The sequence below is a fragment of the Branchiostoma floridae genome, chromosome 16 (assembly GCF_000003815.2).
Source record: "Branchiostoma floridae strain S238N-H82 chromosome 16, Bfl_VNyyK, whole genome shotgun sequence".
Classification (NCBI taxonomy): domain Eukaryota; kingdom Metazoa; phylum Chordata; class Leptocardii; order Amphioxiformes; family Branchiostomatidae; genus Branchiostoma; species Branchiostoma floridae.
This window is the reverse complement of record NC_049994.1, coordinates 16,957,801-16,985,286: the sequence shown is the minus strand read 5'-3', so window position 1 is coordinate 16,985,286 and position 27,486 is coordinate 16,957,801. Positions and strand designations below refer to the sequence as shown.

Here is a 27,486-nt window from a genome sequence, read left to right as displayed (position 1 = left end):
GACGTGCGTCACTGTTTGGTTTATACCTTGGAGAAAAAGTGTTCCAAAAAATCCACTAGAGGGAAACCGCGCTGCGAACTCACTGCGAGCTAAATTGTGATCGGTGTAACCCATGCCTTCGTAATTAAAATATTATGCGAAATGTTGTAGTATGTCTGAAAAGACAGCAAATCACACAAAGTTTAGAAAAGATTATTGTTATGGATTTCTTTCACCGCTTGGTGAAGTTTTAGGTCGCAGTGAAGTCGCTAGGGTTTCCCAGTTGTACCCCTGTCACATTATCCGCGATCTTCGGGCGTATCGATGGAAGATCGGCCATATTTAAAATCGACAGAGGGTTGCGCGTATTTTTCACCTGAAAACCGTCCCTGTCACATATAAGCCATATTTTGTACCTTGTACAATTGTTGTGCAATAAAGTTATTATTATAAGCGATGCTCGGGCGATTGCAGCAGACTAACTGGAACAAAGAGCTCAACTTCGACGCTGACATCAGTTACGGTTAAAGACCACTCCATCCCTGACGGATAGCAATCCCAAATTGGGCCATTACGTCTGCTGAAGTCCGGGAAGTTTGGAAGATGCATGTCGAGTCTGTGGAATAGTAATCTCCAGTCGGACATAGATTTATCACCAAGGGACATCACATTCAAGTGTGTTAACAAAACACGTTTATCACCAAAAACTTACCTAGACCTTTTTAAATTGGTTAATAAATTTTCACATGGTATTGCTAGTCTCTACCAGACGGACTACACTGGCTGTTAAATGGAGAATAATTTGGCGGGGGAGTTTTGCTACTTAAGAGTTGGACGCCCGCACAGGGGAAATATTTACCTTAGCTTAGACCGACTATCCTGGCCAATTTCCAGATTTTTTTTTGCCGAATTCTACGATCACCGTACCCCCGTAGGAAGGCCTTGCGGAGGCTATGATATTGCTGTGAATTTAGACAATCATCACAATAACTGTAGATGTGTATATGTGCATATCCTTGGAGTTTGCGTTTTGAGACTATTTATACAGTCACAATACCTTTCCTCAAGACAATCTTGAAGATCTGCAGGAAATCTAGTAGCTAGATCTCAATGATAATGCGAAACTAGTCTCTTTCAGATTACCTACGCTGGTTATATGAAAAATGGTTGGATCGAGTTTGGCCACATTAGGAATTTCCAAAGGGGAGAAACGATTCCCTTCCCACTGACTCACTGCCATCTCCAATTATGACCACATTTTTTGCCGAATTCTACATGTATCTATAAATAGAGTTCGGCGACCTCATACCTCCATGAAAATTTAGAGCTTTCGTAACTCATGCAATTGACTAACACATTAACATAATTTATGCATGGTGTTGTTCATCATTGACTAACGTACACATGTCACAGTTATAAAATTTCCATTATTAATCATAAAGCGGTTTCGCAATTTTTACATAGATTATGCAAATAAGTTCCTCATTACCATATTTGGTATCTGCTTATATTCCACCTATCGTAATTAACATGTGTTACATGTATTGAGGTCCAGTTATTGAAAACAATGGAACTATACAATTTCGTCATTAATTATGCAAATTAAGTCCTCATTTGCATAACATGTATATCATTATGAACATCTTTGCCTAAGCTACCCGCATGCCTAAAATGCAGGCAATCCATCGTTTCTTTCTGCAGTTATCCTCTTTGGAGTGTCTTGACAAAAACACCCATGCAGTTCCACAATTAAATGTTAGGGAGCTAAAACTTGCCCCACTTTTTCATGACACCAAAAGCTATCTACCACCAAATTATCAAGACCATAGCATGTCTTGAACAAGAGATAAATTGAAAAAAAATGCTATGATAGAATATTCTCATTAATTATGCAAATGTACTCCTATTTTGCATAATTAGTATCTTATCTTGTAAAACATTGTGTAAGGTACCTACATACCAAAAATGATGAAAATCCGTTATTCCCTTCTTGAGTTATCGTCTTCAGAAGTTTTTGACAAAAATGCCCCTGCTTTCCCAAAACTAGACGCTAGGGGGCCCAAACTTACGTCACTTATTTCTGAGCACAAGAGCTATCTAAAACGTCAAAATCGTGACCATAGCTTGCTCAGAACACGAGATAGCAAACCCGGAAGTTGCGCTGCAGTACCAAGGAAAGCCGCTAGGGGGACTAAAATCTAATCATTTCCAGCTTTCATCACACCCTATTAACACACAAAGGATGAAACCAATCCACCAAGCCGTTCTTGAGTTATTTTGTTTACACACAGACAGACACACAGACATACAGACAAACACGGGGTAAAATATAACCTCCATGACATTTCATGGAGGTAACTACACAGATATCCCTGTTGGAAGCCAGTCAAACTTAGCCTGGGTACCATCCGGATAGTAGTTCGCTCCGGCGTTTATCATACACCATATAAATGTACAGTCTCTTGTCACTCTGACATTTCTTATACACTATATACAGTCGCTTCTCTGCTATTCCAGAAGCGATCATATGAGCTAACCATTACACTACAAAAAATGCATTTTCTTATTTTTCTTATTTTTTCTTGAACAAAGAAAACTGATCTTTCAGCAAGAATATTCTTCTGTATACAAGAATCCCTGTTTTGAGAAAATTCAAGAAACCAATATTTTTCTTGTGTCAAGATTCTAGTAAGAACTTTTTTCTTATCACTGATGGACGAAATCTTCTAGAAAAGTATTCTTGTGGTAAGAATCTATTTCTAACACTTGCATGCTGATGAATGACTTTCTTACCCCTAGAATAAGATTCTTGTGCCAAGATTGAGTTTCTTGCACCAGAAATACCTTTCTATCTCAGAGACAGAATTTCTTACACCAAGAAGGGCTTTCTTGCATGAAGATTGAGATTCTTTTACCGGAAATTACTTTCTGTCTCCAAGATTAAATTCTTACACTGAGAATGGCTTTCTTGCAATAAGGTTAAGGTTTTTGTACCAGAAATACCATTCTCCCTCCAAGACTAAACTTCTTGCAACCACAAACCTAGAAACTAGTTTCTTAAACTAAGATTGTCATTCTAATATAAAGAATACAAACAAATCAAATGTTAACAGTTATGTAAATACACGCCAATCATATTTATTATCATCAATATGTTCCATACAAGTTTTGTTGTGTTTTCCTCTATTACCCATTCCTTACCAAAGATTGAAAAAATGAACCATTTCGTAACTACACTTTACTTACTTGTCCTTTTACTCATACACATGATACAGTACTGCACACTACTAATTATCCTTCTAAAACCATTAATTAAAAGTTAAGATGTTGCCATAATTTGTTGCAATTATGATTGATGACTTGCAACTTGTCCTTGTTGAAAGCTTTTCCAAAGTTGAGCTGGGAACATCCTCTTTGTTCCAACAGGTTTCTGAGCCTAGAACAACACACAAAGACCATGGATGACCGCCAATTCCTTATATATCGCCCCCCTCCCCCTGTAAAGATCAAAATCTCAATACATTCCTTCCTTGCAAATATTATAGTCAATTCTTAGTATTATGCAGAAAATCATGCACTTTACTTTCATATTCTGTAATTACTGTTCGGCCATATCATTATACATCTACAGAAATACATGTAGTAGCTTTAGAAATCATATTCCAAACAAAGATGGCTAACATACCTGCATGGGGGAGGGGGGCGTCCAGCTTCTGGCCTTGGCTTCGGTAGCATTTTCGAACTTTAAAAAAGCTAGCCACATTGTTCACAATGTCCCAAATGATGCAGAACATTGTCATCACTAAACACACCATATTTGTTCCCTGTTATTGGAAGATCTAATGGCCTTAAGGCAAAAATTACAGCTAGAGAGCAGCACCTTCCACTCAGACCCACTCAGACTACCGGTAACATTCAAATGAAACAGCAAAGGATGATGGGAGTAATTTCCCATGATCCTTAGCACAGCTAACTTTCTTATTTCCAGAAAAAACAGAATTATCTTTCTTAAACTCTCATATTGTGAAAATAAAAGAAAATCATGCAGGGTCAATTTTTGTTTTTCATATATTGATGCTCTGAGTTTTTGCTAAGAATACAAGGATAAAATGATTAATTGTTTTTATTATTAATATAAGTATTATAAAGAAAAACAAGAATCATATTTCTTAAACTTTCTTGATAAGGAACATGAGAACATTGAAGAATATTTTTAAAGTTTGTTTCTGAACTTCTTGTTTTCGTATTAGTATGAAAAGTAATATTATGTTCAGAAAATTATTGTATCTTCTTAAACATTGCCAAGGAAAACAAGAAACATCTTTCTCAAAAGTTAATGGGTAAGTCAAAAACAGTCATTGATTGATGAAAATTTGTTGTAACTTAATGGGTAAGGAAAACAAGAACATTTGGGAACTTAATGCTAGTTATAACTTGTTTTGCAACTGCTTGCTTTTCTTATAATAGCAAGAAAAGCAAGAATTATGTTTCTCAGATATTCTACATTAAGACAACAAGAAAGTTCAAGAATTTTATTCTAATGAAAACAAATCTTTAAGAATAATAATCTGCAGGACAGATTCTGCCATATCTTCCATTTGATCAAACAAGAAGCAAATCTTGTGCAAAGACTGGAAAAGAAAGTTCTACTTTAATTTCTTGAACATTCTTGTCAGTGAGCATTATACTGGAAATATTTTCTTCAGTTAAGGAAAAACAAGAATGAAAATCTTCGTGTAGGAATCAACATACAAAGGTTTTATGGGAGGTTTCTTGATTTTTCTCAACCTTTCTTTATACAAGAAACTCTTTCTCTCCATAAGAAAAAACAAGAAAACAAGAAAAATAAGAAAAAAGATTTTTTGTAGTGTACCCGGATGGTTCCCAGGCTAAGCCAAACAACGCATTGAGCTTAGATATCTTCAATCTCTTTACGCAATTCTAAAATGAAGTTAGGTATCCATCCTTTCATCAGCGACGCCTTTAGCCTGGGTGACTGATTATATTTCGTCTAATACATACAGATGTCAACAGAAATCAGATTCTAACTTATGGATGTTTAATTTGATTGTATCTTTTCCGCGTAATGCATACCTCTGGTTGACTGATCACATTTCCGTGCGGAAAATGTGATCGTCATCAGCAAACAGCGAGGTGTTTGATAGGATCTTGGTATTTCCATTCCTTGCAACTTTTTATTATTCGGTGTGCATCACATTTAAGGTAAACCTCACACTCATCGAATAACCCATAAAAAATCAGTTGACAATGTTTATCATCATCACTCAGAAATAACACCACCTTACTGTCGTTTTGGTGGTAAATTACATTTATAAGTACTGAAGTCGTCATTGTCGTTTAGTTCCTTTGGGTAGAGTCGTAGTCTGCATAGACTGACTAACATTATTAGGTACAATGGAACATTTTAAACTTGCACAATTCAAAATACATAAAAAATTTTCTTCGTGTTAATTGTCAGAAAATTGTCAAATTTTTCTATCTCGGATTCACTGCTTGCATTTCTGTGTAGTGATTATAGAAATGAGTATTCGAAGTGTGTTCTTACGCGTTAGTATCATCATTGCTATAAGCATGGCTTAACCTGTACCCAGTATCATGGGAAATTGGGATCTACACGGAAAGCGGCTTGTCTACGTCTTGCCAAGCACACCAGGCCACCCCTACTCCTTTCGATAAGTGTGTTGGGTTCTTTTATTGCTTCGATGCGACTCTTCACCTGTGGTCTCCGGGTCCGGGCGCGAACTCGGGCCGCTCACTCCACGGAAGTTGAACCAGACGTGGAGAGAGGCAGAGTTATTTCGTAAACCACTGCACCACGCGGATACGATATGGCCAGCTTTATTGACACGACAAAAAGTGCAGTGACTTTCGTATGGTCAACTATAAACTACAAAATAGGGACACAGAGTAAATCTTTATACAATCAGTCGGGATTAAACGTGACCGCCATTTTCTTTTCTAATTAGAAAGAAGTCTTTCATTTTATTGTCCATCTTAGCATAATTTGCGGAGAGGCTAGAAGAGACTCGGAGCCATAATACGTCTGAATACCAGGCTAGCATAATGAGAGCTGTTGGATTTAAAGATAGTTGATAGTTGAATCTACTTCTGGTATCGAGTATCTTGACATGTGTGGTTCTGTGAAATAAACCAATTACAATTGAAGTATGTGTGTGTGTAAATCCTTCTGAATCCGGCTGCTGACAAATCAAGCGACAAATCAAATATAAATCAGCGGCACGTAAAACACGATAACGCCAAGCAATAACCAACTCATCCAGCCCATCTGGTTATCGCTCACGCTAAGGCATAAAGGCAACCTAAGCAATATTAGAGCGTTAAAAGAAGAAATATTATGGATAAGGCAATCTGTATGAAATCTACTGCACTATATTCCAACATTTACCTCAGCATTTCATACTTTGAGCGGTTAAAAACGGGGCAGAAACAAGCTGCGCTAGGATTCCCTAATCAGACTTCATGGCATCCTCGCGCCACTGTGGTATCGAATTTTTGCTCCTTGAATGTTGGTTTGTGCGTTTAGTACTGTTGTAGGCTTATCTCATGCAGACAGCTTACGTACAAATTACCATGTTGTCTTTCCATTGCACGTGATTTGTAACATTTTCACTGGCCCTATCATTTTGACAAGTAACGGCTACAGATATATTAGCAGCTTAACATTTCTGTTCCAATAATATGTAGTATTCTTGTAGGCTTATCTCGCAATAAAATGAAATTAAATGTACACAACTTGCGTACAAATTGCCGTATTTTCTTTTCCATTGTACGTCATTTGTAACATTTTCACTGGCCCTATCATTTTGACATGTAAAGATATATTAGCACCTTCACACATTTATTCAAATAAAGTAGAAGCGTTGTAATACAGGTTTAATGTACTGTTAGACAATAACAATGATACGTCTTCATAACAAATATAGACTGCATGCATTCGGTGAGATAACAGAGTAAGAGGGTAAAGAAATGTTCCATATCTACACTAGTTCATATCCACAATGCCCCCCCCCCTCTTCTTGAAACATGTGTAGACAAAGGTACAGTATAGTCTCTCAACAACGTCGTGCTTTTAAATCACAGAATAGACCTGAGCATTTCGTCCCACGTTCAATATGATTGTAGAAAGATAGTCTGTTCCAAATTCATACATGCACCAAAAGTACGTGACAGCTCCAACTCTTCTTCTTGAATAGTACCTGGCGCGGAATTATTTCAAAATATATGCGCCTTTTCATCAGTCATGTACTTAGCTGTGAAAAGACTGTCTGTATACATTTTGAGTAACCGAATCCATCGACGCCATCATATTTATCTCTCTTACTCGATAAGAGCCTATACCATTAAGGTAGTGCGTAGTTCTCACCATCTCATGTCCCATCTTTTCCCAATGTGCGAGACATCCTTTTAACTACACATGAGATGTGTGTAAGAAATAGTCGTGCCTTCATGTGTTATTCGTCACCATCAAGTACAGTAGGTGCATCATCACTAGTTAGCTTCAAACACACTTGTAGTCAGATGTGCAAAGGTTAGTTGTGATAGATCGTTCAGTGATACATAACCAACTGCTGCCTGTGACGCCGAAGTGTTAAGCCGAAGGGAGGTTATACCGGCTATATGCTAGTTACAGATACAGATACAGATACAGATGGACACCTTTGCAGCCATACTGCACGTACCTATTACCTAATAGTATGGAACTGAAGGGCGAATGGATGTCTGCAAGACTACCAGTTAACACCCCCTCGACATAATGAACTGGTCCAGGTCTTGCACGTCACCGGAACTTATTAGTAATATGCATATAATGTCGTGGTCGCGTATATAAGGATGGAAACCAGTTTGTGGGTTCCATATAGCTTTGCCAAAGGAGAAATCGTCTGAATCGCCCGCTGTGTATAAGATACCGGATGCTACTAGTATACTGAGTCGTAAATACCATATAGAAGTCAACCATGAACATCGATACAAGCTGAGGGAATGACAAGCCAAAGATGCAATGAAGAAACTGTCGTTCACATAAAAGGCCCTGGCATCACGACCATGTTTTGGTGAGTGAATCCTTTACGTCTACGTTTGTAAGATGTTGGCAAATGTAGGCCAGCCATACTGTAGTTTGTAGCGTTGTAGTGTTGTTGTATTGTAGGACATTTTCAGTTGGCTTTGACATCTTAGAGTCACCAGCCTGGAACTTTACGTTGCTATAATACGTCGGTAAAGGTAAAGGGAAACGAAGTGCCTTAAGAATAAAATGACGAAGAAGAGAATGTTGAAGGCAGAAATCAAAACGCCGGTTATTTGTGGACTGAAGAGATTAGTCCGCAAGTAAATGTAGCAGGAAAGACATATAAGCATACCGTCTGATTGTCCAACCTAAAGCCTCTGTCACACATAGCCGACAATGGTCTCCCGAACCTTTGAAGACGATTGTACGTTGGGAGTCGACAATGTCATCTGTGATCGGGAGTTGCTCAGAGAGGTTGCCCGCTGGTCTTTGAAAGTCGTTTGAGCCATCAAACTAAGAATTAAGAAAAATCAAAATTGGCAGTCATATTCTGTTTGGATTCGATCAGAGAAAGCAAACTAAAGCTGAAATAGGATTAATTCCAGGAGAGTGAATGGGAAAAAAATAATTGGCATTGAAGGTACTGAATGGGTGACAGGGGCTTCAGAAAAGAATGATGATGCATCCAACACTCAGATGGAAGATTTTTGCAATAGTCAATCTTTGACCCCTGTTAGGTTTCTGTTGAATTGAATGTCAGAAAACAAGTTTCGTTTCAACATCCACCCAACAAAATTTCTCATAGCAACTGCATTGCTCAATTATTGCACAAGATATGCCATCCTCGGGTTTGAAGCGCCCAAATTGTACGTACTCCTGTGTACTGTCCTGTTTTGCATCATACATGTATAAGAAGAAAAGGGTGAGCTACAACAGCCGGGATTCCAGCTTCCTGAAGGTGCACTCTCACCGGACGTGGGGCACGCTTGCGGCATTGCGGGGTTTGAAAGATACTCAACGAATTTCAGTGATAATGAACGAATTTTTTTACTTGTTGTGTCATTTGTCGTCTTCTATGCCATACTGTTACGTATTACGCAATATCTGAATGATACAACGGAGAAAATAACAAAACAGTGACGCAGTGAACGAACGCAGCAATGCCGCAAACGTGCCCCACGTCCGGTGAGAGTGCACCTTAAGTCTTAGCCCACAGGAAGTGTAACTTATCCCGTGACTATGCACTCTATCATCAGTGTCCATCTTTCCTATTACATGTCTTGGAAGATGTCCAAAACATTGTTATTGGAGCATGGCAGAGATCACCTTACCGTTAAGAAAACATCATCTCTAAAACATGCAATTAAGAATAAACTATCAATCATTTCGGAAAGATATATGGAGTAATACATTAAACTCATGGGGGGTACAATGTTTCTTTAAGACCATAGGGAATGCACGTGTCGTCTATATGCATTATTTCTTCCGTTTATGTATTGATTTATGATGAACCTTGTGGCATTCATTTTCTAGTCGATTAAGTTAATATACTCTGTTCTTTGAAATTGGTTTCGTTTTCATCGCTTGTAAAAGTCGGTATACTTAATTGTCAATTATTGCAGTTTAGTATTCTGTTAGACGTGACATGCATGTTAATGATAAGATGATAGATATACATAATTCATAACAATGATCTAGCGTGATGACAGATCATCATCATCGGCGTCCGCTCGTGGCCGAGCATTAGTTAATGTCAATCTAGCCTCATTTGCTGATTGTTGTTGGCAATGTCTTAAGTGGCTGCTCAGTCCCAGAGCAGTATGGAAGAGTCTGGGACACTTTGTGCAGGGCAGAGAGGTATACATAATTTATAACAATGATCTAGCGTGATGACAGATGGCACTGTACCAAACATGGAGTTCTAGAAAGCTTTTTCCTCTACATCTCACTTTCTACATAGATATCGTCTCGAGAGAAATCATTGCTAAAGTTTGGATCGATACTTTCTATTTTTGTTGCTAGCATAACAGATGTAAGATTTCAATGAAGTCAAGGATGGAGCAACCTTTGAGTCATAGATTCAAACGAATCTTATTGATAAAGAAGAGTGTCCTTGGTAAGAAACTAGTACAGACTGGATAAAAGATTAATCTATCATTCTCTTGTCGGTTTGAGTGTTCAAAGCCATACGGAGAACTAGAACCATAAAATGTTAGGAAAAATATATGATGTTGCTAGCGCTGCTTCCATTTCTGGTTCTGAAAATTAGATACGTTAGATCTTCAGACTTCCTTTAGTCTGTCTTAGTTATTGCCCTTATATTGGCTTGACTTGAAATTAAAATGTGGAATTTTCATGTTGGCTTTTAAAAAAAGCCATACGGAACATCAGAACCCTAAAAAGCTAGATGTGGGTGCTTCAAGGCTTCCATTTCTTTTTCTGAGAGTAGTAAACGTTAGATACAGTAGGCTTCCTTTGGTCTGCCCTAGTGTTTGCCCCAAGGTTTGCTTTACTTGAGGTGTTATCCAAAGCAATACAAAAGGGTACGATCGCTGCATGTGGCTGTTATCTTGGTCTCAGTCGTGTCGCTTGTTCAATAAAACGGTTACAGGTTGTTTCGCCACAATGTCAGTTCGTCATAGTTCTTTCGCCATAAACAAGTCGTTTTGCAACAAGGCTCAATTCATTTCGCCAACTAAGTCACAGTCATTTACCTGTTCAATAATATTTTGATCTGACGTCGAAAACTGGGAATAGCCTAATAATCCATTACTATGTCTACATGTTTACAGCAGTATGTTCTGTTGTGATGCTTAACCTGGTATCACGTCTATCGTGGCTTGGCAATACTCTATCCGGGGCAGATGGCATTGCCTGGAGCCAGAAGATAGTTTTTTAAAGATCTTCCCATGGTCTATAGCCATGGACTTTATGTTTAGATTTACAATATCGTATGTTACAGAGATGTTACAGAGAAATTACAGAGAGTGAAGAAAAGTGACGTATAAAATATTTGTCGTATCTACATTTTGATATGGTACGTTTTCCAATCATTATCAAGTTCATATACTGAAATTTGACAAGAGTTTATAAACTATCCGTTATAACGTATCCTCTCTGTAAGTGCTATTTGCTGTTTTTTTTACATGACCATCCATGCGTTATTTTGAGAAATATTTAGCAATGTGTATCAGTCTGTAGACATGAATACAGGGCCGCCGACGGCACCCCGCGGTGCCTTGGGCGGGGCAAATTACCCTGACAACGCGGACAAAAGCATAGCAACCGTACCTCCGTGCCATGACGTAATGTAAGTCTAATAATAAAGAAGTGCCATAATTGATATGATACAATTTCTCCACTTGTGCCCATAATTATAAGGGCTTTACGATTTTACACTCGTAAAAAAGTGTTCAACTTAGTCAACAGAGTTACATGACATGCCTGAAGATTTTCATTTAATCCACCATAGCAAGACGGATTTGATATGACCTGAGACGGTTGACTCTCGTACCTTTATGAGTCTTAGGTACGGTCACAATCTCCAGGATCTATAACCGTGTCGTGAGGTCGTACGTGTCGCACCTTACAGAAGGTGATGAAACTTTCACCATCTTCACACCGCACTGCACAAGCGATGGTGGTGGGGCATGCTGAATATTGGATTCTTGTAAGCTTGGTACATATTTATATATACCGTGAGAACTTTTAGATGAGTTTATGAAAAACGGTCTCGTCACAGCATATCTCTTGCTATGATGTCAGTCATAAATTGTCTGCAAGCTCTCACACATAAAAACGATAATGCATTATATACTCTGACGTCCATCAGAACACATTAAGATTACATATGTCTGAAACACCACTTAGATAGGTGCAAATGATCAATAACAAGGTCATATGAATAGATCCACTATATGTCCAAAAACGGTCTCGTCACAGCATATCTCTTGCTATGATGTCATTCATAAACTGTCTGCAAGCTCTCACACATAAAAACGATAATGTTCTGACGTCCACCACTTAGATAGTTGCAAATGATCAATAACAAGGCCATATGAATAGCTCCATTATCTGCCCAAAACGTAAAAAATGTATAAAATTGTATGGAGCAGAACCATGAATATGCTAACGATGACTAGATGACCATGAAGATTCTGTGCTATAAATCTGCAGCTATATTACATTAACTCACAAAGTCTGTGTCACGACAAACACTTTGCTATGATGCGTCAATAAGGCCTTATTCAAAATCTGTGATACTTTTGCGACTTAAGCTTACTTAACGATGTGTATGATACTCCTTGCACAGCAAAGTCTGTGCTGTAGCTTTAATGTCGACGATGTGAAGTACTACTGCTTACGTGTGGAGAATCGTCAACCAACTCGAGAAGCTGTGGATGGATTTTTCTGATGCTTGCAAGGTGGGTTGAGGTCGGGAAAATATAGTCAAGTTCGATATTGAGCCTCCTAATTCATAATTTCAGTCAGATAATTCCCGAATAACTTGGCAAGTTTACTTTAGATTCTGTACGTTTCTTTGGGGATACGTAGGACGTCAAACAGGCATCAAAAATCAAGAGGAGAGACTTTTATGAAGGTTAGACATCCAGGAAATGATAAATAGATGGTTCAAACTCTTCTTCTGGATGATATCAAGAATCAAGAGGAGAGACATTCCGACGGGTTCGTTGAGGCGTGACCTGTAGCATATATAACAAATCCCATTCTACCTCGCTGGACATTTCTGTGAAGCCCTCTTAACAACATCCTGCATTTCACTTCCATTAAAGACCGATCTAGGAGCAATGCTCCTGCGTTATGTCAAAGATACTCGAAGCTAAGTCCCTGAAAGAACTCCAAAATCTGTGAGCGGATTCATATGATATTTGGTGGATGGGTAGGGGTCGGGAAAACGAGGATCAACTTTGGACCTGTAGTTCATATTTTCAGTATGTTTCAGATTTTTAAAAGCTTCTTCAGAGATACGTCGGAATCTTCTTTTAGCCACGGGAATCTACAGGAGAAGGCTTCCTGCAGGTCCGTTGTACCGTATAGGCTTGACCCATTGCTCCTCCATACAGCAGACATCCCATTTAAAAGCCCTTTGATACATTTGAGAAGCCAGATTGATGACCTCTTAATACTCCACTTCAGTTCACTGCCCCAAAGAAGGAGTAATGCTCCTGCTTTAGAGCCAAAGGTGTGCTTTAATTGGTGCGCTGAGGATGAACTAAGCTCCTGAAGGGATTTGAAGAAGAGCTAACCTTCACAACGACAAAAGTATCATCCTTCAAATCCAAGAACTACTTGAACAACTTGACCTTGTAGGTCATAAATCAATATCTTCAATATGAACCACATCTCCAAGGACGTTAAGGGCACGGTGAAAGTCTCCTCACAGTTTGATATCGGAAAGATCGTGTAGTCTTTTGGATACTGTTGATGACTTTGATCTTGAATGTCCTGAATTTTCAAAAGGCATTTTACAATTTATACCTTCACTCCACTCCACTCAAGTGAAAATGAGTGCCTAGATTCTAATTTTATATTGGAAAATATAGACCCTCACCAAAATTTATAGTCGAAGACGAGAAAAATTATATAACGAAATTCACCACATCTTAAAAACATATCATTGTCAAAAATACAACTACAGATCTTCATCTTTCACCTAAAATTTGTCTGCATCGTTTTGTGCTCTCCGATCATCTCAACATTATCAGACAAAAAGGCTAAAAAAGAAAGCTAGTGAAAAATTCGCCTTTACCAGGCTCCCCATGTCGCTGAAAAATACTAAAAATGTGCCAAATAGTTAGATAATATGTCAGAGGAGCAAAAAGTACAATTGGTGCGTGTCGACAACTGTACTATTTGGCCGCCTAACTCTGGTGTGTTATCTGTCTAATTAGCCAATTTCCACTTTTTCCCAGTGGATTGCATGTTGAGCCTAGCAGAGACTGTGAAAAATTGTCTCCTTGCTGGATGTGAATGCAAAGATAGAAGTCAAACCGTGAAGTTGCGTGAACACTATCATGAGCTTTCCATGTCTGGAGTTCAATTTATGGTTGACTAATACTTTAACTTGAACATACTTTTACTTCTATCAGCCCCTACGCCGTTGGTATCTATTCTATTAATGTTTTGTGTAGCAGAAAGGTCAGAAACATCTCCCAGCTCACAGATAAATCCTGTACCTAATGCCCTGTAAGTATTGATCGCTGGTGGTGTCTAGGGTCAGGTGCTTTCATGAGAACCATCTCGGTGGAACGTTGCTGGAGCAAAGATCGTAATTTTTGTTGACTCTGAGGCGGGATCAAAGTTATTACTCTTTACGGACCCGTTGGGAAGGACTGCAAAGGAATGTTAAACGTCTTGTGTAAAACGAGCAAAAAAAATCAGGCATATGCTTGTGTCATGGGCCAAATTAAAGAATGTAACATTATGGTGTGAAAATCACACACGCGCACGGACACACACACAGACACACACACACACACACACACACACACACACACACATGCTGACAATGAGAGCGAGACAACGAACACGCATACATACATACAAACCAAATGACAATTAATCCTGAGCTGTGCATTTTAGAAATCTATGAAACATGGAATTTAATCATCCTACAAACCAAACGGCAATCAAAATTGAATTGACCTGTTGTAAGTTTATGGATCATGTAGAGATTTGTGAAGAATATTCTAGCTGCGTAATCCTTTGATTGAGAACTTGCAGAAACGGATTGAACCTAGTTTTGCAATGGAAGCACACCTTTTTTTCGTCAGCTAAAATGTAAATAGCTGTATGATTTATCATACGTGCATTGAGATGGAAAGCAACAATCCGTGGGAGCGCCTGGCGTAACGACAGCGTGTTCGGCTCAGGGCCTACAGGTCCCTAGTTCGAATCCTGTCATCGATCTTGTGAACGACCTTGGGAAAGGTACTTAACACGACTCACTCAGGAGAAAATGAGACATTGTTTTAGGCTAGGGACGTGCATAGGAAAGGACGTTATACGAGGGGCGTGCAATTAGTAATGGTCCTGACTAATTTCCCATAGCAGGAGATTAATTAAACTTGGCACAGTTATTAGTCTTTCTCTTCATAGGAACCACCCAGAGTTATGCATTTCTCCCATCGTTTGATGCAGCTCTGGACACCGATTTTGTAGGACACCCCTGGTTGGTCCTCCAACTGATGCCTCATCAATGGCACAAGAGGGACGACCAGGTCTGGGAGCTGTTTCCACAGACTTCCAGCCACGTTTGAATTCAGGATGCCAGCGTTTTACAAGGTCATATGATGGGGCATCATCACCATAAGTTTCATTTATTTCATCAAAAGTCTTCTTTGGTGTGCGTCCTTTCAAATACAAAAACCGGATCACTGCGCGACACTCAACTGGTTCCATTTCACACCTGGTCCATTTCGCACCTGACTAAGTTCAAACACCAGTAAATCAGAAACCACAATTAGTTCAGAGCTGTCTTTTGCAACATAACCCATAGAGATATGAATTATTACACATACAAAATTTCATATAGATCAGACAACTGGAAGTGGGTCAGGACCATTACTTATTGCACGCCCCTCGTATAAGGAGATCCTGTGTTCGGGATGAGCCACACACATGTACATTATATTATAAGTTTTATTACAAATCCTTGCTCAAGGGCTAATTGCAAGTGACAAAAATGACATACAAATAATGGTAAGCAGTATAGCAAACGACTACTCTAGCCTAACTTAAACTAGTTAAAGCTGTAACTTATTGGGTTTAACTTCTTTTTCTAAGACAGTGGAAAACGAAAGATACCACTTTTTCTGTAATGTGTGGGTTTTGCGATGTTAAAAGGAGAGTAGTATAGAAGAAGCTTATTTGCAAGTTCATGCCCGAAGGCTAATTGCAAGTGCATGGTATAAACATGAGGGATATACAAGTGACAATGAACAGTTATAAACAATATCTTACTCTAATACAAGTGTTGATTATTTCTAAACAGGTTGGGTTTGACTTCTTTTTTGGAAGCAGGGGGAAACGAAAAGCCCCACCTTTTCTACAATTTGTGGGTTCTGCGATTTCAAGAGAAAAGTGGCGTTCTGTTCATCTGTCAATGTGGGGAAGTTGCAGTATGTCTTTGTAGCTTCTATAAACAGAGCAATTCTTTCGGTTTGGCTAGAGAACCTACGCCACCTTTCGAAAAATAATAGGGGCATGCTTCAGTGTGAGATGGTGCAAATCATTCTGTCTGGAGTTCTGTCTGGTGATTTGCTTCACAGATCATGAGGGCTTGGTGAACCTCCGTCTCGTATCAGCCATACGGACATTTACATTACTCACCCAGACTCCAGGAAGAATAATGATTCACTAAGGGAGATCCTATTTAAACCAACCAAAAGCAAACAAACAAGTATCTTATCCATCATCTCTTGTCTCCTCGCACTTTCCACACGCTCATTTCCAACACGCTGAAGGTCACAGTTGATCAGCCCGTTTATCCACTCGTGAAAAGAGAAGGCTCTGCCTGAATGAAAAGGCTGTCTAGTTGATGGATCGCTGTCTGTTTGCAAAGCCCACATTTTGCGAAGTTCGGTGCCTCTAATTCACCGCGCGCTTCACAGTACCATTATTGAATTATTCTTACCCATTGTGCTGCTGGTGTGAAGGGCGGTTTACGGTATAACGATCCATCTCCCCAATGTACACTTTATGGAATTATGGAATTATTCTCACAACATTTTCCTGGTATTTGAGGGGCAGCCAACGGTTCACCGATTCATCCTCCTAATGTACGCCTGCTCTTTGCCCACTTATAATGATATTAGGAGCTTTGTGGCAATGGAATGTATTGATTGGAAAGCGAGCCGCGATGATACCTGCTAGATAAAGTTCAATAGTATGTAGTAAATGTAGCATTAGTGAAAAGAACTTCCACTCAAAACCTGAAATACCAAAAAACAGAGGCTCGGCACTAAAGAGCCACAAGAATACCCATAATCTAACTTTATTTTTAGTTATGATGTTCACGAACAACTCGACAAACCCATCCACAAATGGGACCGAAAACATAACCACCTTGGCTCGAGTATCAAAACATAGCTTTTAAGAAGCTTAGTATGCTTTTAGCAAGCTCAGTATGCAGCAAACGAACACTGCCCCACCAGTGTCTCAGCATTCCAAGAGTCTAATTCCCTTGCAATCCTTCCGATGTACAGGTAGATTTACGGTGTTAATCTTTGGATAAACCCGACGTTCCTTGCGTCACTAGCCTGAATAAATCACGCCGCTAGCGACGGTCAGGCCCCTGGAAGCTTTATGACCAATCATGTGTCATGTTGTGTGCCAAAATGGATCGTCTGTTAACATGATGTCGGAGGGTGTGGTAACTGGTTCCCGTGGTGACAGAGGAGCCTGTGTGTTCGTTTCCTAACACTGAGACGTACTCTGAGCATACTGAGTTTGCTAAAAGGATTGGTTTTCATAGTAATAGGAAAATCCAATAAACCCCCGAAGAAAGAGATTGCATCATGCTATGGTCACAGCCCTGCTATGGCTGTAGCCCTAACTTGGCCACGGATTCTTCCCGGTAGACTACCGGACACCGCGGAGGTACCTCTCGGTGTGATAACGGGACTAATTTTAACGCCGACTTAAAATCAAGACTGGGCCCAGGTCGTGCCGAAATTTAATCCGGTAGACACATGATGTCTTATGTAGGGGTCAGGCCCGAACCCGAATGCGCAGAATAAACATAAACCACCCGGCAGGACCCCCTCTTCCAATTGTGACCTAAGCATAACACAGGCTGCAAACGTCATGGACCAAGGCCACAGATCTCCTGTAACAGTAACGCAAGGCACCAGGCTTATTTCCCAGGATAAGTTTTCGACAGTCCTTGCAGCTCAGCTGCAGTTCCACGGCCCCCGCGAGTCAGCACACACTCGTAAATCTTAACCTAAAAAGTATCAAAGCCACTTCCTTACTCACCCACGCATATCAAACTGTGACTTTGAGAGCTTATCTTGTCTGAAAGATCTGCGAACTTTTCGTCCACAAAGCACTGCCTGTAGAGCCAAATCCTAAAGCTCGAAAAGAACCAGTGATCCTTCCGGTATCAAACTCTCTACAGTCTACAAATCTGCAAACAAAATGCTTTCAGGCTGCGGTGACCTTTACAAAATTATTGTCATTAACTTGTGTACAGGAATCAAATCACAACCTAAGCCAGGGGATTCTACATCACAGCTTTTTCGGCACCAAAGTAAATTGAAAGTCTTGACCTTCCATTTTTGCGGACACATAGACTCTTGCTACCCTTGATGATCGCTGCATATTTAGGACTGATTTTGGAGAGGAATGCAGTACAACTACTACAAACTAGAGTGGGACTATGAAAAGATGTCTGTTTTTTATAACTTGATCTTATCATCGATCAATCAGTGTAACATGCCGGCTTTGCAGTTAGACTATATATTATATCTAATAAACCTGTTACATCGAGCATTAGTTTTTCATACTCAACTCCAACTGTTGTTTAAAGCAGTGAGGACAGTTTAAATTATGTTTTGATAATGAATTTCACTCTACGATATTTTTAAGGGGGACAAAGTATTTCTATACTAGTTTGACGACTCTTGTGTTTGTACTCTGGCCTGTTCTGGGTTCATCCAAGGAAACTGATACGTCTATACTGTGAGGGTATAATTGTAACAGACAAGATCGAGGTAATAACTTTGAAACAATTCTTCACTGTCACCTTGTCCCTCCCACGTTCAATGCAACAGGGACAAATATGAACGATTGAATGTCATGCCATCAGCAGTTATGTAAGTCGTGCTGTGCAATGTCCTGATGTCACCCGGTATCAACTCACTTCTGGCGTATGTCCAGGCAACGTCAAGCTCTTATATCTCTGGAGGATTTTGTCATTTCCGAGGGGCAAGTGATGTCTATTGTACGTATGAATATATATTGCCTGTCGTAATAGTGGAATCAACGTGTAAAGCCCGGGTAAATGCTGGTGTAGGGAGGTGGCATGTAGATACTGATGGTTACTCCCAAGGAGGGCCGATCAAATGAATTATGCATGGTTTATTCTTTAACGCCTTTCCTGCTTCGCCCTTCACTAGTCTACAAGGGATGCGGCAACGTATCCATTCAAGTCATAGCCTTACTCAGTAGGACAATCCTCAGAGCTTTGGATGTCTAAATTCAGATGTGATTGGAACAAAGGGAAGCCACTTACGTAACCGTATGTATGCACAGTTTGCAACTGTAATCTTGGATGGATGAGCTTACTTTGAGATTTGGACGGTCGATTAAGTTTTCTGTGGGGTGCAAAAATTTTCCGCTAGTGAGAGCCGTTTTTAATAACTAATCAGACATGTAATATTGTTAACAGCTGGTAGTAAGCTATGGCAATTACATTAGATATGATCTTTCACGAAGGAATGATCTGACGTGCCAAGAAAGGTGTCAAGAGAAATAAGTCCCTCTTCGAAAGGGAGTCTGTCAAGGATTTATTGAAGAGTTTATAGCTGCGAGTCTCTGCCTCTGCCAGGTGGGGTTCTTCCAAAACTGACAAGAAAGAATTACACCTAATTTAGTGATCTTGATTTTTATTTGATAAGTCGGTGAAATCCAAATTCATGATCATACAATCAGGTATCAAGATACTTCATCTGAATATTTTTCATAGTACTCTCTATGTTTGTTTTTCTTCTGATATACAGATAGTTGCGCAGGCTCGACGTGTCCGGTCTGTATCATAGAGAACATAAGCCAAATTCATGTTCATGCAAGTTCATGCAAGCAGTTAATGAGATCATCCGCACATTTTTTTTCTTGTGTTCTGTATGTATCGTTCTTCTGATAATATACATATCGTCTCGTAGAATTGTCAGGACTGCATCATGGACACCATAAGTTGCTATTAAAAGCCACATTCCTGCTCATGAGATAGGTCATCTCAACATTTTCGGTTATCTGTATGTATCGTTTTTTTTTTCTGATATACAGATCGTCTCGTGGAATCTTCCTGTCGGGTCTGCATCATGGAGAACATCAGCAACATGTCCCCGCCCATGACTGCAGACGAGCTGTACGAAGACTTCGCTCCCAACATGACCGACTTCTTCTATCAAGACTCTGATGGCGAAGTCCTCTGGGCAAAGATCTTCCTGTGCACGGTGTACTCCATCACCATGCTGACCTGTGGAGTCGGGAATCTCCTGCTCATGGTCGTCATCGCCAAGTACAAGGAGATGCGGACCATCACCAACGCTCTGGTGGCCAACCTGGCGCTGTCAGACTTCTTGGTGGCTGTGTTCTGCGTGCCGTTTATACTAGACTACCACATCGTCAGGCCTAACCGGCCGTGGACGTACGGCGACGTCACCTGCGCTGTCGTCAACTACGCCAGGATGTCGTCTCTCTATGTCTCCACCAACGCACTGCTGGTCATTGCCGTCGACAGGTCAGCACTAGTTATATTTTTTACTTTTATTGATAATTTTCGGATCTTTACACATTCTAAGAAGTCGACATTACGTTCTGAATCAGATTTTTGTAAGAGATATTATGTTTGTAGTACCTTATCAATTTCAATTTGAATTGATGACTCTATAGGTGAAATGGTAGGTAGTCCCATAGCCTTCCTGATGCTGTGGGTTCCCATCCATGTCTAGCGCACTATATTGGGAAGTGGAGCCCAGCTCAGCTCCTCAGCTCATTTTGTATCCCCAACCGAAGTCAGGTACCAATTTTACACCCGAACGGAGTGAGTAGTGTAAAGTGTATTTCCTTATTGCATAAGATTTATAGCATGGCAGGAATTGAACCCAGAACCTCTTGGTCTGAGCCAATACCCTGCTGTAACGCCACACAACCCCAATAATACCATGGACATGCAAAAATATTGTGATAGGAGAATGGTCAACGTACCTAGTATGTAATACGTCAATGTCAACTGGAAGCCTTTCTGATAAAGTCCAAACTTTCAGATTGATTCCTGCATTACATGTCGCAGTAGAGGAGTTTCCATCCAAAAGGTCGTACTCCTGGACTTGATACTGATCTTTTGATGGAGTGCCTGTGTGGAGTTAAAGGATTTAAAGTCAGTGAGATTACGATGGCCACCATCCCAAACCGTAATGACACCGAAGTAAACTTTGATGGTGATCAGCGTTCGACTTTGACCTAAAGGGCAATGTATATTCTAAGGGAGTGACTATCATCGCGTTTACTGTGATTTATATATCTTATATCATGGGATCGAGCATACGATGGTGGCCCCTGGTCATAGTCACCTTGTGTGAACCTCACAAGGTCATAAGGGGCACCCATTTGACTCTTCATAGTAGTCAGATATACCGCCATGATCTTAGTCAGGAATCACCCAAGAGAAAATATCTCAACAATTTATTCACCGTTATTATTGCGTTAACTGTGATTTATATATCTTATCTCATACAGACAAGCGTACGATGGCGGCCCCTGGTCATGGTTACCTAGTGTGAACCTCAAAAGGTCATAGGGCACACCCATTTGTATGACACAGTCTAACTTTGAATGGACTCTTCTCAGAAACCGGTTATACCGCCATGGTATTAGTCACGAATCACCGAAGAGAAAATATCATAACAATTTATTCAGGTATATGCTCCATAATCCAAATTACATGAAAATTGCTCCTTTAGGCACTCCATGTGCAGTGAATGGGTTATCTGATGGAACTTTTAGATGATACCCTCGTGTAAGGATTACATTGATGGGCCTTTCCGCCAACACTGATGGCCTTGGGCTTATCGGGTACGGCAGGCACGGTCTGCTTGGTCGGCAGAATTAAAGACACTTCTTATAAAAGATGTAAGTTCTAGTGAGCTGCAGGTAACTGTGAAGCTAGATGATAGAGCGCTGATTTATATGCTCATGAAAAGAAGTATCTTGGAGTTCAAGGCATCTAAGGTTTATGATCGACTTAATGAAAACATCTTCTCAGTATTCTGAACAGCACTTGCATTCTGCATCCTGGCTTGAAGAAAAGTCCAATGATGTAATCGTAAAGACCTTTGATGAAAGTCTGTATGCCATATAAAATAATCTAAATGTCCTTAATGTATGCGATAAAGTCCCAGTAACAACAAAGCCCCTGTAAAAAGTGTCTGTCGCTAAAGACATAAACATTTTCATTGGAATTCGCCAGAATCTGATATGAGGGGACGCTCCATTTTGTCCTAGTTATAGATGCATCAAGTAGCCCAGTCCAACAGGCAGAGTGTTGGAAGGGTAAAGTACCATGTGTCTGTGTGCATGTACGACGTAGATCTCTTTCCCTACTTGCAAAGGCAAGGTACATTCCTTTTGTGCAATTCACATTGGCCCACAGGCAACGTCGACTAAACAAAACAACTGTGACCATAATGGTACTTTTTACCACCAGGAATAAAAAATACTCTTCTTTGGCAAAATGATAAAGACATGATGCAGACGATTGAGATGGAACTCCAAGCAGTCAATATGAGCTGAAAGGATGTAAAGATAATGGCCGATCAAGCCCTTTGTAACAACCTCACTGCCTCATGTATCAAACGGTGCGTGCGGGATTAATATCTTAGTATCATTTATAAGGCTTCCTTTAACAGAATGTCTCTCTATATATCTTAAACCTATAGAAGTAGTCCTAAAGCCCCCTTTACAAATCAAGAATTTAGCTCGGCCGAGTTGTCAGCGAGCTATAAATTACGCGGAGGTATGACCCTGATACCTACGAACAAATGGCAGAGTTTCTTCGTCGGCATTAGGGTCATACCTCCTCGTAATTTAGAGCTCGCAGACTCATCGTCCGATCGAATCGCGCCTAATGTGAAGGGGGTATAAAGGGGGCTTTAAGGAGGCTTAACCGGGGCTCGGCCAGGCAGATTCCTTGAACGTAAACACAAATGACCCGGCTCAGGTTTGGAAATGTGTCATTAGCCTTACCAGGTCATGGTGGCTGATCGTTGGTACACAAGTTTTTCGTGTTTTACCAAAACGTGTTGATCATGAACTTGTTACACAACTTTTATATCTTACCAGATACATATTGATCATGACTTTGACTTGACCAGATACGCGGTGATCATGACCCTGATATAGAGTGTGTCTATGTCTTACCAGATATGTGGTGATCATGATGGTTAACGTGATACTCAACGTTATTTATGTTATTACCAGATATGTGGTGATCATAACCCTGATATAGAATGTGTCCATGTCACCCCAGATACGTGGTGATCATGACCCTGATATAGAATGTGTCTTTATGTTACCAGATACGTGATAATCATGATGGCTAACTTGATACACAATTCCTCTTTGCTCCTAGAGCAATGAAATTGCTCTATCAAGATGGCAATTCTGTGGCGAAATGTCACTAGTAAATACTGCGTCTGTACAGAAAATACATGCAGTTTCTTTCTTCTTGTAAACAATAAAGCTGAATCGTTTGTGCCTTACCAGGTACGTGGTGATCATGATGCCGCACATCCCGCGGATGAGTCGCGCCGTGGCCACGTGTGTGGTGCTGGCGGTGTGGGTGTGCTCCATGCTGGTGGCCATCCCCACAGCTGTGTACTCACGTGCGCTGTACTATGTGGACTTCCACGGCACCTTCTGTGGGCTCGTCTGGCCTATCGGACATCAAGTCAGGTTAGCGAACTTTCAACTAACGATGTCTAAATGCGCGTTAACACTTTACTCAAGTACTTATAAGGTTCGTTTTGACAATTTTCAGCTTAATTTAAGTTTGCACCCGAAGAAGTCGTTTTGGGGGGTTGATATCCAGTTCCACAACGGTGGGTCAAGGTAAAAGCAAATCTTCTCCCCCTCACACTGTACCTGAACCAAGGAACAGGAGACGATTGACTCATCTATAGCTAGTAAATGAATGGTGAACTATGAACACGTCCAGTGTTTTTCACCTGCCAATGCTGTGATCTAGAAAGCCTGAAATACCTATCCCTTTGGTGCCTGGAAAGATAATCTTAGGTGAACGTTATCTGAGAAGACCAAGTCTTCGCGACACATTTAGAGACATTGGTTCACCAGAATATTATGGAAAGAGATGTCTACAGGATCTGGATGTGGCGAAATACTGGGAAACACCCCTCTTGTTGGGTTAAAAAGCCCAGGAACTGGTCCTGTGCAGTTATTGCTGGCTTCTCATGTGTTCAGTGACCTTCTCCCTGAACTTGGCAGGTTAGGATATTGGACATTGAGATATCTGATCCTTTGTTTTTGTGTGCAGATACAAAGCTTACTACGTGGCTGTTCTCCTGTTGGAGTTCATCATCCCGGTCCTGATTATGTCGTTCTGTTACATCCGGATAGCACGGCGTATATGGTGAGTGAGGGCAGCTGCAGACTACAGCTTAAGAGGGAGGACTTTTTGTTGTGTACAGTACTTGTTCTACCTATCGTGTATTTGAAAATATTCCTTCGTAGTTTGACTAGTTGGATATTTCAATCATGCTGCAAGTATTTGGTTGTATTTCTGAATGCCGTGCCTGAAAATCATGATCTTCAATCATCGGCGTTGAGAACTTCTTTAGATGCATACCCGGGAAGTTTGGATCACTTGGGACCACTCAACCTTATCATATAAATCAGCGATCGCAACTAAACTGTAACACTGAGTCCATTGATGTCCTTGGGGTGCCATTGAGCATCGTCAGTCGTCTGACTGGGCTCCATTCCCCTTGTGTTGTCTCCCACAGGATGGGTTCGTTGCCATTAGCTCAAGGTCTTTCACTCAGAGTTTAGCAAACTTCATTAAACAGATTTCACCATTAGGCCATGTTGATTTGATTATATGGATGACAACCTCTGGGTACCCCAACACTGATGCGAGCGTGCAAATAATACTGTAAATGTACTGTGTAAATGCATTTAAGTTCGCGATGATTTGATTTCGCGGAAGCGGGAAAAATGACTTTTCGAGGTGGATTTAATTTCGCGGTAACACCATCTACTGCAGTTTAATACCGTTTAATAGAAAAATGTTCGCGGTGGATTTAATTTCGCGGTAAAGTGGTTGCCGCGAAAACCGCGAAAATTAATCCACCGCGAACATTTCTGCATTTCTTAGTTCGCGGAGATTTAATTTCGCTGTAGTGGGAAAATGGACTTTTCGCGGTGGTTTTGATTTTCCGGTAACACCACGCACTGTAGTCTCTTAATGCCATGGAAAAATGTTCGCGGTGGTATTAAATTCACGGTGAAGCGGCCGCCGCGAAAACCGCGAACATTAATCCACCGGGAAAGTTTCTGCATTTACAGTAATTGGAAACAAAAATGTCTTCATGATGATAGCTAATTGGTCGGGAAGGACAAACAAATGGTGGGAACACAGAATAATAGTTTCTTTATTTTTCGTCCTCCACATCTTCTTCTTTAATCTTTGGACCGACTTTGTCATTCTTCAACACTAGTAGCCGTTTTTCGACATTTTTGTGCATGTTTCGGCATACATTCGCTTATTTTGCAGCTGCTTTGTACGCTTTAAAGTATGGTCAAAACATTTTTACGGCCGAAAATTGATGTGCATGTGGATGTCATCAATATAATCAAAATAACATGACCTTATCGTCTTGTAAGGTAAACGAAAAATAGAAATGTATACGTTTAAGTATAAGTATAAGTATAGAAAAATAAATACCCGCGACTATTCTCTGTACGTCTTATTAGTCGGGTGTCTGCTATATCATTGTTTCGTTCCTGAAATCGGGCCGGTCGGGCCGCGGCTTGAAAATGTGACGTATTCAGCCCTAATCGGATTTAATTGTTAAAATCATGTAAGGTACATGGCCTTTCCGTCCTGTAAGGTACCGCACCGTCCCCGGGCAGCAGACCGAGTCTCAGCAGGCCGCCATGCTCAAGTCCAAGAAACGGAACGTCCGACTTCTCATTGTCATTCTGGTAAGGACTAAGAGGATTCAGGACTTTCTAAGGATAAGCTCAAACCCTTAACCTAGAGACCTTACTGATGATATAGTAGGAGTAGGATGATGGGGGAAGCTTAAGTCTTAATTTGATGAGCACTTTGGCTTTCGTCTTGTATTGTAAATCCTCAAATGCATTACCAACATCATGAGTCTGTCATGTTTCATCCTTTGAAATTATATCGATTGGAGTAATTAAGAGCAATCTCAAAAGCATACCTAAAAATGCAGAACCCAAGTTCAACTTTCAAGTTGAAGATTAGGGATATTATTCGTCTACTATAGCTGTCAGGAGTTTACGTGTGGCACAAACAAATGCTTCATCTTATGACTAAAAGAGTGCTTCAATACCAACTACAGGTGATTAAATGGAAGTAGATTTGTGACGGTAATTAACATTGTAGAGATGTCCCCACACAAGGTAAAGTTTTTGATGCTTCTAATGCAGTGAATTCTTCCAGCATATTCATGTTCAATCCTTAGAACGTTCCATGACTGAAGAAAAAGTTGAAATATTGAACGCTGAGCATGAGCACTTTCTAAGGGGAGTGGAAGAGGCTGTATGCAATAAAGCACATTGTAATCCAAGAACAAGTTGTGTTGTTTCACGATGGATATTGACTGTCATGACGTCACACTTCCGATCACGTGACAAAGGCTTCGGATCATTATAACATTACAAGGAAAAATGACCTGATCAAGATGTTTTTGTATGTATATGGAAATAACATTTGAAATCTCTACATCCAGGTGATGTTTGTGCTATGTTGGGGACCGTATTACGGCTATGCTGTGGTGAGAGACTTCTTCCCCCGTCTTCTGGCCAAATCACGACTCAACATCACCCTGCACTACATCGTGGAAGCTGTAGCTATGGGAAATAGGTATGTATGTGGGCGTGAACCTGTACAGAAAACTTTATAACTCTGTTGAAAAAAAGCAAAGATGTAAAAGTACCGTGATCGGATGCCGATTCTGTAGATTACTGAACATTAGACAAAAATTCAGGAACGCGTCCATAATATAAAGACAAATTCGCAAAGTCCCATCTGTGTTGCAGGATCGTCCTTGCCTGACAGTAATTTGAAATTTTCATACTACTGGGCATTTAAGTTAGGAAATGCAAGATCTATCACTACCATACGGACACGAGGGAAAAGTTTGAAAGCAATAATTTCGTTTCGAGCTTCTAACATGTGGTCTTTCTCAGTTCCATTGACACGGTGGTCTACATCGCCATGAACGGCAACGTGAGGAAGTTCATGAAGAAGCTGCCGCACGACTGCTACACGGCCTACATGCAGTGGAAGAACCGCCGGGTCCAACCAGCCAGTCGCTCGGTCACCGGAGGCAGGCGGCCCGCAGACAGACGCTCCTCGACCCGGTCCGATAACACCTTCCCTCCGTCTAACTTCTCCAACTACAGAACCCGCGACGTGAAAGAAGTCTTCTGTATAGAAGATAGAGTGG

General features: G+C 40.5%; 2 protein-coding genes across 2 annotated transcripts in view; both read left to right on the top strand.

Annotated features, from left to right (window-relative positions):
* Positions 1-20,074: 20,074 nt before the first annotated feature.
* Positions 20,075-26,044, top strand: LOC118403021 (prokineticin receptor 1-like). Its single transcript, XM_035801457.1, has 4 exons — positions 20,075-20,513; positions 23,537-23,725; positions 24,324-24,419; positions 25,900-26,044. The coding sequence occupies exons 1-4, from the start codon at positions 20,092-20,094 to the stop codon at positions 26,042-26,044; spliced, it is 852 nt and encodes a 283-aa protein (XP_035657350.1). The 5' UTR covers positions 20,075-20,091.
* A 535-nt stretch (positions 26,045-26,579) lies between these two features.
* The window catches only part of LOC118403020, a 2,659-nt gene continuing 1,752 nt past the window's right edge, over positions 26,580-27,486 (top strand). The window contains exons 1-2 of the mRNA XM_035801456.1: positions 26,580-26,900; positions 27,227-27,482. Coding sequence (XP_035657349.1) covers positions 26,770-26,900; positions 27,227-27,482 — 387 coding nt within the window. The 5' untranslated portion in view covers positions 26,580-26,769. The remainder of the gene's footprint in view (positions 26,901-27,226; positions 27,483-27,486) is intronic.